A 14,203-nucleotide genomic window follows, 5' to 3' on the forward strand; every position below is an offset into this window, starting at 1 on the left:
ATTTTTAAGAATGCTGTAGAATGTATTCAAATTTCCAATCATATGGAGGAGTCATTATGATATGAATGATCAGTTCAAAGTTTAACCAACAAGAGTGAAATTCCCATTAATCCCCATTTAATTTTTATTTTATTTATTTAGAGATACAGTGTGGAACAGGCACTTCTGACACAAATGAGCCTCATCACCCAGTAACGCACCTATTTAACCCTAGCCTAATGACAGGACAATTTACAATGAGCAACCAGTACATCTCTGGACTGTGGGAGGAAACTGGAGAACCCGGAGGAAAAACACGGGTTCATGGGAAGGATGAACAGACTTCTTACAGAGGAGACTGGAATTGAACTCTGATGCCACAGATGTCATAGCATCTCGCTAACTGCGAGGCTACCATGGCGGTCACCGTGGGAGCACAGTACAGAAATGCTGAAGGCCTGTTTTTATTCACAATGAGGAGCATCTCGTCAATCCACAATGAAATGAAAGGTTTCTCTGTGTGGAATGCAAGCGGGAAATTTTCTATTAAATTTTAGTTGATGCACAGAACAAGCAGACAATGGTGAATATTCACCATTGACTTTTCATGAACATATAGCTTTTTTTCATAATATTAAAGTGTATTCTGCAGGTGGGGGAGTGTGAAAAGGGAAAATATTGCATGTATTTCACGTTTTTAATGCTGTTGTTTAAAATTCAACGAAAAGTGTCATGTGACTAATGAAGGAAAGGGGCGGATGAGTGGTAAATCTGTGGAATTCATGGCCACAGACGGCTGTGGAGGCCAAACCATCGGGTATGTCTGAAATGGAGGTGTTTAGGTACTTGATTAGTCAGGTGTCAAAGGGAGAAGTAGGAGAATAGGGATGAGAGGGAGAAACAAATCAGCTATGATTGAATAGCAGTGCAGGCTTGATAGATTGATTGGCCTAACTCTGCTCCTATGCCTTATAGCCCACTGGGTTTAGTGCAATTTTGTTATTTCAGTTATGTAGAGAGACAAATGTTACAGCTTTGAAGACGTGTTGGGAGCTTTCAGTGAATTTATGGAGGCTATGGTCCAGGTTGATGGGACTGGGCAGAAAAACAGTTCAGTATTGACTGGATGCGCCAAATGGCCTATCTCTATGATGTTCTGTCCTATAACTCTATGACTAAGATTTGTTTTCCAGTTAAAAAATAAAGGGACAGCATTGTTCAACACCACACAATTATGCAGGGTACAATACCAAATCCCACCTGCAGGAGGCGCTGCTGTCGTAGCTGTTGCTGCCTTTGTCGCATCTGTTCTTGAGAGAGTTGCACTGTGCCGAGGTTTGCATGGGGGCCTGATGTCACATGTTCAAGGCCAGCAGCCATCAAAGCGCTCTGCTGCAGTGGTTGATGGGTAAGCCTGTGCCAGAGAACATGGGCAGATATTACTTAATCCAACCAATACACTGGATCACAGAAACACCTAGTAACAGTGCTGAACTGACCAGATATATTATTAGTCACACCCATGATTATTGAAGCTGGTTACCACTTCAGCATAACCTACACCAACGAGATCACTGTAAACTCATTTCTTGGACAAGAAAGGGTGAGAAGAATTCAATCACAAGCAAGAGAAACTCTGCAGATGCTGGAGATCCAAGCAACACATGAAAGCTAGTTTCACTCCCTGCCTGATACCTTTCTTTGCCGATTTCCATGGGAATTATAATCAGATATGTCACAAAACAAAAATTGCACCAAAGTTGATTTGCCAGTGCTTGGACTGGGTGGATTTTTACTGAACTGCCTTTAGCCTGCTGAATAAGTTGAGGTACTGCTGCGCTTCCTTGGCCATGGTGTCAACATGGTTGGACCAGGACAGGCTATTGGTGATGTTCACTCCTAGGAATGTGAAGCTTGATCTCTAACATAAAAGATGATGTGGGGAGAGTGTTTGGGGAAATCCAGAAGACTTGCAGATGCTGGAAATATAGCATGTTCACTTCTACCCTCACTAACTCTTACAGATGCACCATGCAAAACAGCCACTCTGGATGCATCACAGCTCAGTATGGCAACCACTCCGCCCGTGACCGTAAGAAACTACAGGGAGATGTGGGCACATCACAGGAACCAACCTCCTTGCTACGGACTCTGTCTACATTTCTCGTTGCCTCGGTAAAGGAACCAACAGAAATGAAGGAGCCACCTACCCCAGACATTCTCTGTTCTCCCTCCTCCCTTCGGGCAGAAGATACAGAAGCCTGAAAGCCCATACCACCTGACACAGGGTGAGCATCTATCCTACTCCCATAGGATTATTCCAGTCTCCTGGTACAAACAGATGGATTGTTGGTCTCATAATCTTCCTTTTTGTGGCCTTACACTTTGCTGTCTGCATGCACTGCACCTTCTTTGTAACCATAACGCTTTATTTTGCAATCTGCTATTGTTCTGCCTTGTATTGCCTGAACGTACTATTGTTCAAAGTACCGTTCATTTACTATCGAAGTATTTATGGAACATACATCCGAGACTCATCTTCTCCAAATAGTCACAAAACAAAGAAAACCACAGAAGTCATTCAAAGAAAAATATCAACCCCTCCCTGCACAAAAAAACCCACAAATCTCACAAATGGCAACACAATCATGAAGCCCCTATGTGAAAAAAAATCACGTAAATAGCAACAAGAGCATCAACCCCTCCCAACGTAAAAACAAACTGTGCAAACAGCAAGGACGTCAAACCCCCAACCCCCTTGCACAAAAAAAACTAACAAATCACGCCAAACAATCTGAAATTATCTGAATGGATGGCATGCAAACATGTCTTTCACTGTGTCTCTGTACATGTGACAATAATAAACCAATTCCAATTCCTTACACGTACCATTTTATCAGATATAAACGATTATGGAACTGGGATGGTGGAAACGATTGGGTAACAGAGCAGTCACAGAATAGGGAACAGGTCTGTAGCTCAGAATAGCTCCATCCTAACCCTGCTTCTTCTGTGTAGCTTGTTAAAGAAGAGCACTAGCCGAGGACTGGAAGATAGATGTGAAATCTGCTTCATAAAAAAATTGCCAGAGGACAAATTGTTGATTGTAAAATCATGCAGTAATTCTCAATGTACTGGTTCACTTACTCTGGGTGTATGAAGTGTCCAGGTCTGGTGAAGGGGCTTTCTGTGCCCATTCTGGGGCAGCCCGCTCACCTTCGGTCCCCACCGGACGCCCAGCTCTCACTTAGCTCCAAGTACCTGCTTGCATGTGCCAGCAGCCACATTTCCTGGTACACCACTTTGACAGGCAGGCTGTACCATATGAGGGTAGCCAGTGACCTTATACCTGGTGATACAGGGGCACGCCTGTCCTAGCATGCAAAGTCAGCGGACTGGGCAGATGAGACCTACAGTAAGATCCAACGGCCAGGAAGGCGGTACTGCAATGCTCCGTGGAGAGCGAAGGGCATGACGAGGCACAGAAGATGTCACAGTCATCCATTGCAAACCAGGGAAGACCCCAGTTTGTGAAGTTTGTTCGTACCACTGGACTTGGACTTCTGAGGGCGAGAGAGTGGAATTGTCCCAGTGCAACAACTTTTCCACACAGGTTTCCTGCCATCGTCGGTTATGATGGAAAATCGCCTTTAGTTCATTCCAGAAATACATACAGTAGGATGTTTTCCTACCTGTATTGAGGGGTGATAAGATTTACCTAAACCAGTAACGTGAAGCAACAAGCTAGACGGTACTTACCGCTGAGTGCCCTGAGGATTGGCTGGGTAGGGGGAGGCGTGCTGGTGGATGTAGCCACTGGGCTGTTGCTGTATTTGCCTGATGCGATCCATAAGGGCTGGGTTCGAGTGGGCAGCCTGGTACGATCTGGCGCTGTAGCCCGGTGACAGCACGCTGGTGCCAGCCTGCTGCTGCAGCGGCATCGGAGTACTGTAGGCCGTGTATCCATGGGGCAGGGCCTACACAGAAGGAGATGATCAAAATCAGAAACTGACACTAAAAAAAAAGACTCAGCAGACCAGGCGTAGAACACAGAACAGTAGAGGCCCTTCTCCGTGAGATTTTGTGCTGACCTTTTCAGGAGCAGTATAGGCCTCAACCATCAGGCTTTTGAAACAGTGTGGATAACTTCTCTCACCCCCAACACTGAACTGATTCGACAACCTGTGGACTCACTTTCAAGGGTTCTTTAATACATGTTCTAAATAATATTACTTATTTATCTGTTACTACTACTTTGTTTTTTTTATTTTTGTATTGACAATTTGTTGTCTTTTGCTCATTGGTTATTTCTCTGCCTTTACGTGTAATATTGTGTTTTGTATTTATTGTGGATGCCCACAAAAATTAATCTCAGAGAAGTATGTGGTGACATATATGCACTTTGATAATAAATTTACTTTGAACTTTAACCTACTCCAAGATCAATAGACCTATTCCCTCCCACATAACCCTCCGGTTTTCTTTCATCTAGGTGCCTATCAAAGAGTTTCTTAAATGTCTCAACGCATTTGCCTGTGCCTCCGCCCCTGACAGGGTGTCCCACACACCCACCTCTCCCTGTGTGAAATAAATCTATCTCTTGAAAACCTTCCAAGCATCTGTGGGATGAGAAACAGTTAATATTTTGTTTCTGCAACACTTTGGAAGGGAATAACAAAGTCACTTGCGCCAAGCAGAATGCAGAAAACGTTATTTCGAGATAAGGAAGGTCAGTTTCACATCCAGGCAGACTGCTTTTTTTTTAATGCTTCTTTTTTACCCTACCAAATATTTCAGATTTGTTTAATTCCACCTCAGAGACTTTTAATTAGGTACCTCACCAAAATATCCATTTGCATCAATTCAGAAGGTTGAAGAGTCTCAGTCACAGGGTGATAGAGCACAACAGCACAGAAACAGGCTAGTCTAGCTTATGCCAAACTGCTACTCTGCCTAGTCCCATTGATCACCATACACCTGCGAACCCTTTCCATTTATGTGCTTCCCCTAATGTCTCATAAATGTCAAAATCAACTCCGCATCCACCTCTTCCACTGGGAGCTTGTTCCTTACTCATACCATCCTTTGAGTGAAGAAGTTCCCCCTCAGGTTCCCCTCAAATATCTTGCCTTTCAACCCTAACTTAAGACCTCTCATCTCTGCCCTGGTGCTAGTTGTCCTCCCCTTTTTTCCATGGTTCTCCTCCCCTTTCTGATTCCTTCTTCTTCAGCCCTTTACCTTTTCCACTTATCACCTCCCAGTTTCTCACTTCATCTTCCCTCCCCCACATCCCCCCCTCACCTGACTGCACCTATCACCTTCCAGCTTGTATTCCTTCCCTTCCCCTCCCTCCACCTTCTTACTCTGGCTTCTTCCCTTTCCCTTTTCAATCACGATGAAGTTTCTCGCCTGAAATACCGGCTGTTTGTTCCCCTCCACAGATGCTGCCTGACCTGCTGAGTTCCTCCAGCATTTGTGTGTGTTACCCTGGTCCCACCCAACCTCAGTGGAGAAAGTCTACCTGCATTTACCCTATCTATATCCCTCATAATTTTGTATACTATCAAATCTTGCCTCACTTCCTATGCTCCAGGAAATAAAGTGCTAACCTATTCAATATTTTCCTAAGCTGAAGCTTCAGTTAAGACTGCATTCAATTATGTGTTATTCTGGATTTCTAGCATCTGCAGAATCTCTTGTGTTTATTCATTACCCATCCCTGACTGCCTGTGAGAAAATGGAGATGAGTATAAGACAAAAGAGGCAAATTAGCCCTTTTCCTTGCTCATCAGTTCAACAAGATGATGGCTTATTGTTTCTCATGGTCTTCTTCACAACATCATCATCATTATATGCCAAGTTGTTTGAAGTGGGTGATCATGCTCTTTCATCTGTCTTTAATCTGGAAAGTTCTAATCATCTCTTCAAACTCTTGCTCGTCCATCCCTTGATGTAACTCATGAATGTCATGCACTATCAAACACGACTTTTTCTTCCATCAATCTTTCCCGTCACTGAAAGATGTTCGAGCTTCTGTTTCCTCGGTACATATCCCAGCAATTCCAGCTGCCATTTCCTGATGGATGATATCAGCTCTCTTCTTTTTTCTGACTTCTTACAACAGCCACTCATTTGTTACTCTATCCTTCCACAATATTTTTGTCACTCTTCTTAAAAACCACATTTCTGAAGATTCATTTTGCTTTGATATTGTTTAACATTCACTTCCATATGTTAGTGTAGAATGAATGTACCACTGCAACACTCAGTTTCAGAAATTATGCTATTCTTTAGTATCTTGCTCAAATGCTTGAACGTGCCATTTAGTAATCCCAATTTTCAATATCATCCCAACCATCAGCTGTTATCATGCTTCCATGTTTGTTTAATTGTTTTGTTGCCCACTTTCAGTCCACATTTCAATATTTCTTTCTTCTTTATGACAATCATACATTTGGTCTTCTTGTAGTTGATGGTCAATCCTCCCTTGACACTTTTTTCAACGACTTTATCCAGGTTTTCTTGGAACTTTTCTTTAGAAGTAGCTATCAGCACTGTGTCATCTGTGTATTGTAGATTGTTGAAAAAGTATCCACCAATTATCAAGCCTAGAATATTGCTAAGTTCTCCTAGAATCTTCTTGCTATAAAGGTTGATTAGACAGGCTGAGAGAACAGAACTCTGCCTGACTCCCCTCTTAATCTGGATAAGATCACTTGTCTCATTTTCAATTCTTATTCCTGCTCTTTGTTCCCACTGAAACTGGCTCTTTTCAACCCTGAAGAGAGGTGGGGACAACAACAGAAATTTAACTACATATTTAATGGGATTTCAAAAAGAAGGCATCCAGGGGTATGAAAGAAAAGCACAGCAGGAATTCTGTGTAACAGTGGACGTGCATCCCCATCGCTTGCCATATCTTATTGCTATAGTTGGAAAGAATAGCAGGCTCTGTTATCAGGTTCTCCCGTGGTCTTCATTGGGACACTTAAGCATTCCCAAGAGTTTCCACTTCCATTGATTAAAAGTTCGTGCTGAAAGTTACTGTAAAACAATATCCCCAGCAGGACAGGAATCATGATTTGTGTGCGGTCACAGGAATAAAGAAATTTTTAAATTAATTTAAGGTTGATCTGCCGCCACTTTTGTTACGCAGGCTGTGAAATAAAACTTGAGAACGCTTGCTTAATGTGGTTGGTGAGACACCCGAATAATGGTTACTGTACTGTAGTGCTGCTGGAACAAAGAACTTGTCTTTGACAAGTGCACTTTGTCAAAGGCCTTCTAAAAACCCAAGTAAACAACAGTCACTGACTCTCCTTTGTCTATCTTGCCTGTTATTTCCTCAAAATATTTGAGCAGATTTGTCAGGCAAGAAATCCCCTTCAGGAAACCATGCTGACATGTTGACCTATTTTATCAAGTGCCTCCAAATACCCAAAAACCTCATTCTTAATAATGGACTCCAACATCTTCCCATCCACTGATGTCAGGATAACTGGCCATAATTTCTTTTCTTCTGCCTCCCAGCCTTCAAGTGATTCTTGAAAAATCATTACTAATGTGTCCACTATCTTTTCAGCTACCTCTTTCAGAACCCTGGGGTTTAGTCCATCTGGTCCAGATAAATAACCTGCTTTCAGACTTCTCAGCTACCCAAGCACCTTCTCCTTAGTAATGGCAACTCTACCCATTTCAGCCCCCTGATATTCTTGAATTCCTGGGATTCTGCTAGTGTCTTCCACTCTGAAGAATGACACAAAATACTTATTAAGTTCACCTGTTATTTCTTTGTCCCCATTAATATATATTAATAGAGGTAATAACACCCCCATTAATAAAGTTGGTGGCCTGGTAACCTGGTTACGTACATAAATAAAGATGTATATATAGAAGAGATTTAAAAGAGACATGTGCTTTTAAAAGGAATGGATGTTTGTCTCAATTTTCTGCCAGTAATGATTGATCGGGTTTCAGATCCCACTGTTCTCTGTTAAGGAGTTTGTATGATTGTGTGGGTTTCCTCCAGGTGCTCCAGTTTCTTCCCACAGTCCAAAGACTTAGGCTTAGTAGGTTGCGGACATGCTACGCTGGCTGAAAGCATGGCACACTTGCGGGTTGCTCTCAGTACATATTTGGACCGTGTTGGTCATTGACGCAAACAAGGCGTTTCACTGTATGTTTAGCGTGACTACAAGAGATTCTGCAGATGCTGGAAATCCACAGCAATACACAAAGTGCTGGAATAACTCAGCAGATCAGGCAGCCTCTATCGACGAAGAACAGTTGATGATTCAGACCAAGATCTGTTGTCGGGACTGGAAAGGAAGCCATACTAAGAAAATGGCGGAGGGGGAAGGTGGGTGGTGGAGGGGGTTTAAGTGGGAGGTGAAAGTGTTTAGGGTAAAGGAAGCTGATAAGAGAGGAGAGTGATCCCTGGGAGGATGGGAAGGATGAGGGGCACCAGAGTGTGGTGGTGGGCAGGTGAGGAGGAGGGAAAAGGCAACAGTGGAGCCAGAATTGTGAATGGAATAGGAGAGAAGAAGGAGTGGAGAGAAATGAACCGAGAGTCAGAAGCCACCAAATCAGAATCTGAGGTGTTGCTCCTCCAGCCTGAGTGTGGCCTCATTGTGATGGTAGAAGAGGCCATGGACTGACTTGTTGGAATGGGAATGAGAAGTAGAATTAAGATGAATTCTTAATTCATCTGGGAAATCGTGCCTCTTGTCAAGGACAGAGCAAAGGTGCTCTATGAAGCAGTCCCCAGTCTATATCATGACCCACTGTTGTAGAGCAGGCTACATGAAACTAGCCTCTTCATCTTTTGAAGGGTTTCAGGCTTGGTGAATGTGGACCGACGACTTACAACCTTTGAAAGGATGCTTTGCTTTGAATTCACAAACAAGAGGAAATCTGCAGATGCTGGAAATCCAAGCAACACACACAAAATGCTGGAGGAACTCAGCAGGCCAGGCAGCATCTGTGGAAAAGAGTACAGTCCACGTTTCTGCCTGAGACCCTTCAGCAGGATCCCAGCATTTTGTGTAATGCTGCTTTGCTATTTATTGTTTACTTTTGGGATCTGGTTATAATGGGCAGGGCTAGCTTGTACTTGAGAAGCAGTGGTGGCCTGCTCTTCTACACACTACTTTTGAAACACATCTTTATTTGAGTTACTATCTCAAAAAATAATGAGGTGGCCTACAGGGAAGAAGTCATCTCTCTGACACAGTGGTGTCAAGAAAACAACCTCTCCCTCAATGTCACAAAAGCAAAGGCGCTAGTTGTGGATTACAGGAGGAATGGAGTCGGGCTAACCCCTATTGACATCAATGGATCTGGAGTTGAGAGGGTGAACAGCTTTAAGTTCCTCGGCGTCCACATCACCGAGGACCTCACGTGGTCTGTACACTAGAGCTGTGTGGTGCGAAAGGTACAACAGCACCTCTTCCACCTCAGACAGTTGATGAAGTTTGGTATGGGCCCCCAAATCCAAATAACTTTCTACAGGGGCGCAAAAGAGAGCATCCTGACTGGCTGCATCACTGCCTGGTATGGGAACAGTAACTCCCTTACTCGCAGGACTCTGCAGAGAGTGGTGCAGACAGCCCAGCTGATCTGTAGTTGTGTACTTCTCATGATTCAGGAATTGGGGACCCGAGTCACCCCAACCACAATCTATTCCAGCTGCTACCATCCGGGAAACGGTACCGCAACATAAAAGCCAGGATCAACAGGCTCCGGGACAGCTTCTTCCAACAGGCCATCAGACTGATTAACTCACGCTGATTTGAGTATATTTCTATGTTACGTTGACTGCTCTATTTATTATAAATTACTATGATAGCACATTGCACATTTAGACAGATGTAACATAAAGATCTTTACTGCTCGCATATGTGAAGGATATCAGAAATAATGTCAATTCAATTCAATTCTTGTTAGCTTGAACCAGTCCAGCCATTCTCCTCTGTCCTCTCTCATTGAAAAGATATTTTTACCCACAGAACTGCAACTTACTAGATAGTTTTTTTGCAGCATTCTCTGTAAACCCTTGACGCGGGAGTTCCCAACCTGGGATCTACTGACCGCTCAGTTAATGGTAGGGGTCCATAGCTTAAAAAAGGTTGAGAACCCTTACTCTAGAGAATGTTGTGTGTGAAAATCCCAGGAGATCAGCAGTTTCTGAGATACTCAAACCACCCTGTCTGGCACTAACAACTATTCCACGGTCAAAGTCACTTAGTTAACATTTCTTCCCCATTCTGATGCTGGGTCTGAACAACAACTGAATTTCTTGACCATGTCTGCATAATTTTATGCACTGAGTTGCTGCTACATGATTGGCTGATTATACCTTTGCATTAACAAGCAAATGTACTAGTGCACTTTAAAACAAACTGGCCACTGAGTGAATGTGCAAGTCAGGAGGGTATGCAATTTGGAGGGGATCCTTGAGGTGCTAAGTGTCCTGTGCCTTTTATGCCCTTGTTTTTCTGGACGGCAGAGATCATGGTGTTGGGAGATGCTGTCAGTGCAGCCTATGAGAGTAACCATTGTGCGTTGTACAAGTGGCACGTGCCATGGCAATACAGCATTAAAGGCAGGGAGTGAATGTTTAGGATAATAAACCATTTGGCCAACTATGACCTAACTGATAAATGAAAGGCCTTAAATTATTCCAGCAAGTAATATTTTCCCAAAATTATCATATTTAATTTGGGCTAACATTTATCACAAGAGATTGGCAATAAATCCTGGCTTTGCCATATATGAAATATGAATAAATGAGTGATTTATGCTAAAGAATACAGAATTAATCCGACAACAAAGGTAGCCATCAGCTCATTAAATCCATGCCAGCCGTCTGAATGAAAATTATCTAGGTAATCCTATTCCATTCCTAATCCAGATAATCCTAATCCTATTCCATTCCCAACATCCCTGCCAATGCATCCATTTCCAATACTTAACCAATTACATTTAGAAAACATGTGGCTTTTGCTGTCTGATTGACCTCCCTGAAGCTCCCAAGGATGATGTCAATTCCAGCCAGCTTTAGATATCAGCTTTCTTTGCTCAATGTGCACTTTGAGGACTGGCGTTTCTCCGGCAGGGCCAGAATTTCATATCGATCTTCAGCCTGCTCTTCAAAAGTGGTGGTGAGGAGTCTTCCTGAACTGCTGCATTTTTTTTTAGGGTGTCTTCGCTTCAACGATAACTCCAGCCATTTTGGTACTGAAATAGGGTAACAGCGGGTGAAATCCACTAGCCCTTTGGCAAGCTTCAAAGCTCTCCAAATCAGAAGGGCACGGAATCTTTTTCCACTTAGTTTTAATAGAAGGGGTTTTGAAGGGTTTGCATACTGGGCTTTTAGTACTTCAAATAGTTTAGCAAAAGAAATTCAGGAGTAATGATGAGATAGTAATTTGCTAGTTCTACCATTCTACAGGCAACTACTCAAATCAATTGCCTACCTGTGCCTGCTGCATACCAGGGTACTGCGAGAGCTGAACAGATCGAACCTGTTGGGCGTACGATCCGCTTTGATCAACTGCTTGGCCCTGAAAGGAATCAAATCAGAATGCTTTCAGATTTCTTGCACAAATCACGCCACTGTGCCATCTGCTGGCTATTAAGCTGCACAGCTCACAGAGCCAGACAACAGAGAAAGGAAGACACGCAGCTGGAAACCTAACTTACGCCAGTATTTTCACTGAAGCAAGAGATTCTATAGATGCTGGAAATTCAGGGCAACTCAGCAGGTTAGGCAGCATCCGCAGAAAGGAATAAACAGCTGATGTTTCTGGCCAAGATCCTTCATTGGGACTTCATCTAAAGTAAGGCTGTGCATTAATGGACACAGGTTCTGCAACATCACAAGGTTCAATAGATGGAAAAAATGTCCAAATACATAAGCAAAAAAAAAAATACTCCTTTGACCTATTCATCAGCCTGCCAGCTTGGATTCCTTCCCCTCCTTCCACTTTCATATTCTGGCTTCCTCCTACTTCCTTTCCAGTCCTGATGAAGGGCCTCGGCCCAAAACATCAACAGTTTATTCCTCTCCACAGATGCTGCCGGACCTGATGAGTCCCTCCAACATTTTGTGTATGTTACTCAAATAGGATATGTTAGAATGAATCTTTCTTTCTAGTGAATGCAAGCTCAAATAACAGCATCTCACCATCCCTGTAAGCATATTGCCGTGCACACAACTGAATACTGAAATCAGTAATTTCAGATAACCTGGCTTTCCAGTTTATCTCTGAGTTGGTCAAATCTGATGAAATATCGGAACCTGCAAAGTAAACTTTACTTTCTCCATAGAAGTTGCTTGAACTCTTTCCAGAGTATTTCCAGCACTCTATTTTATTTGAGATTTCTAACATCTACAGTATGTTTTTATATCTTATCATAAGACATAGGAGCAGAATTAGAGGGATATGGGAGAAACAGAGGCAAATTGGATGAGCTCACGTGGATAACCTGGTCAGTATGGATCAGTTGTGCCAGATGGCCAGTTTCTGTGCTGTGTAACTCTGTGGCAAATATCTGAAACTTAAGCAGAAAATGCTGGGAAGGAAGCTCATTGAGGCAGTGCCTCGAGAAGGAAGCGCCCATCATTAAGGGCCCTCACTACCCAGGACATTGCTACCATCAGGAAACCCATACTCAGTGATTTAGGAACCGCTTCTTTCCCTCTGCCATTAGATTTCTGAAAAGTCCATGAACCTATAAACACAGATTCCCTATTCCTCGTTTGCGTAACGTACTTTTTAAATTTCTTATTGTAACTAAAAGGAATTTTTAATGTATTGCTCTGCACTGCTGCCATAAAACAAAACATTTCATGACATATGGCAGAGCGAAGTGATGATGGTGCTAAATGGCGACTCCTTCGCTTGCATCTTCCGAAACAGCACTATTTCTATCTTTGATTTCACTTATTTTTTCCTTACCAAGGTTCAAAACCCTTGAACTGGAGTTACTTCTCTGCCTTTGGTTCTTTGAGGGAATGGGGCCCACTCCCAGGGCCTCATGACTGGCCGTTTTTTGATATCTCAAGTACAGCTTGGAAGACTAGCGTGCCTTCAGGGTGCCAGATTTTTGTGGTTCCGGGGACGGGCTGATTCCAAGGCCGGTGCCTCTGACTGAGGTGTCACGGAGAACACAGAACATCGGGACCAGCTGGTTAGCTGCCATGGACCGTGTGTCCAGAGACCTGAGCCTTGGGGCCAACTCCTTTTAACATCATAAGTCAGTGAGTTGCTTGTTATGTCTTCCTTCTTGCTGTGAAATGGGGACACCTCCTTAATGGAGAGGGAGAGAGAGAGAGATATTGTGGTATGTCAGATTGCTAGTTGAATGAGTAGTCTTTGGGGTACTGCAAGTCTGTGTCTTTATCGATGTTTTGCTGCACACTTGAGTGCTCGGTGGGGGGCGTCGATGCTGTTTTGCTGGTGGGGGAAGGGGGGGATTGTTGCTTTGCTGCTTCTTGCGCATGGAAAGGGGGAGATGGGAGGGGCTTTGCGGTTCTAACATTTAACTGTCATTCATTCTTTGGGGCACTTCTCTGTTTTTATGGATGTTTGCGAAGAAAAAGATTTTCAGGATGTATATTGTACACATTTCCCTGACAATAAATGTACCTATTGAAACCTATTGATATGTCAGTAATTATAAACTGATTCTGAATAAAAGACATCACAGCATAGAACAAGCCTTAGAGCCCATGATGTTGCGCTGGCCTTTTAACCTACTCTAAGATCTAAGATCTTCTTCCCAATTCCTTTCTAGTCCTGATGAAAGCTCTTGGCCCAGAACATCAACTGTTTATTCCTCTCCATAGATGCTGCCAAACCTGCTGAGTTCCTCCAGCGTAACGTGTGTGTTATTCTGTATTCCCAGCATTTGCGGAATCTCTGGTGTGTATAAATTCAATCTAACTCTCCTTCCTTCATAGCCCTCCATTTCTGTCAACCATGTGGCTATCTATGAGTCCCTAATGGATCTGCCTCTTCCACCACCTACGGCTGCGTGTTCCATGCACTAACCATGCTCTGTGTAAAACAAAATCTAATTCAGATTCTTTCTCATTTTTGCCTGCAGTTATGAAAATAATATAGCTACTGGCATTGCTCTGGTGTTAATTCACTTGTGTACTTGTTAATACCAAACTAATGATTGTCCCCAACCGTAAGACATAAGAGCAAGGTTATAC

The 14,203-nt window shown here is 43.2% G+C and overlaps 1 protein-coding gene across 1 annotated transcript in view; it reads right to left on the minus strand.

The window, feature by feature from the left end:
• The window catches only part of LOC132406765 (mediator of RNA polymerase II transcription subunit 12-like protein), a 689,991-nt gene that overhangs the window by 19,619 nt on the left and 656,169 nt on the right, over positions 1-14,203 (minus strand). The window contains exons 41-43 of the mRNA XM_059992729.1: positions 11,457-11,543; positions 3,739-3,956; positions 1,240-1,393 (exon numbers count right to left, since the gene is read on the minus strand). Coding sequence (XP_059848712.1) covers positions 1,240-1,393; positions 3,739-3,956; positions 11,457-11,543 — 459 coding nt within the window. The remainder of the gene's footprint in view (positions 1-1,239; positions 1,394-3,738; positions 3,957-11,456; positions 11,544-14,203) is intronic.

The sequence above is a fragment of the Hypanus sabinus genome, chromosome 2, assembly GCF_030144855.1.
Source record: "Hypanus sabinus isolate sHypSab1 chromosome 2, sHypSab1.hap1, whole genome shotgun sequence".
Classification (NCBI taxonomy): Eukaryota; Metazoa; Chordata; class Chondrichthyes; order Myliobatiformes; family Dasyatidae; genus Hypanus; species Hypanus sabinus.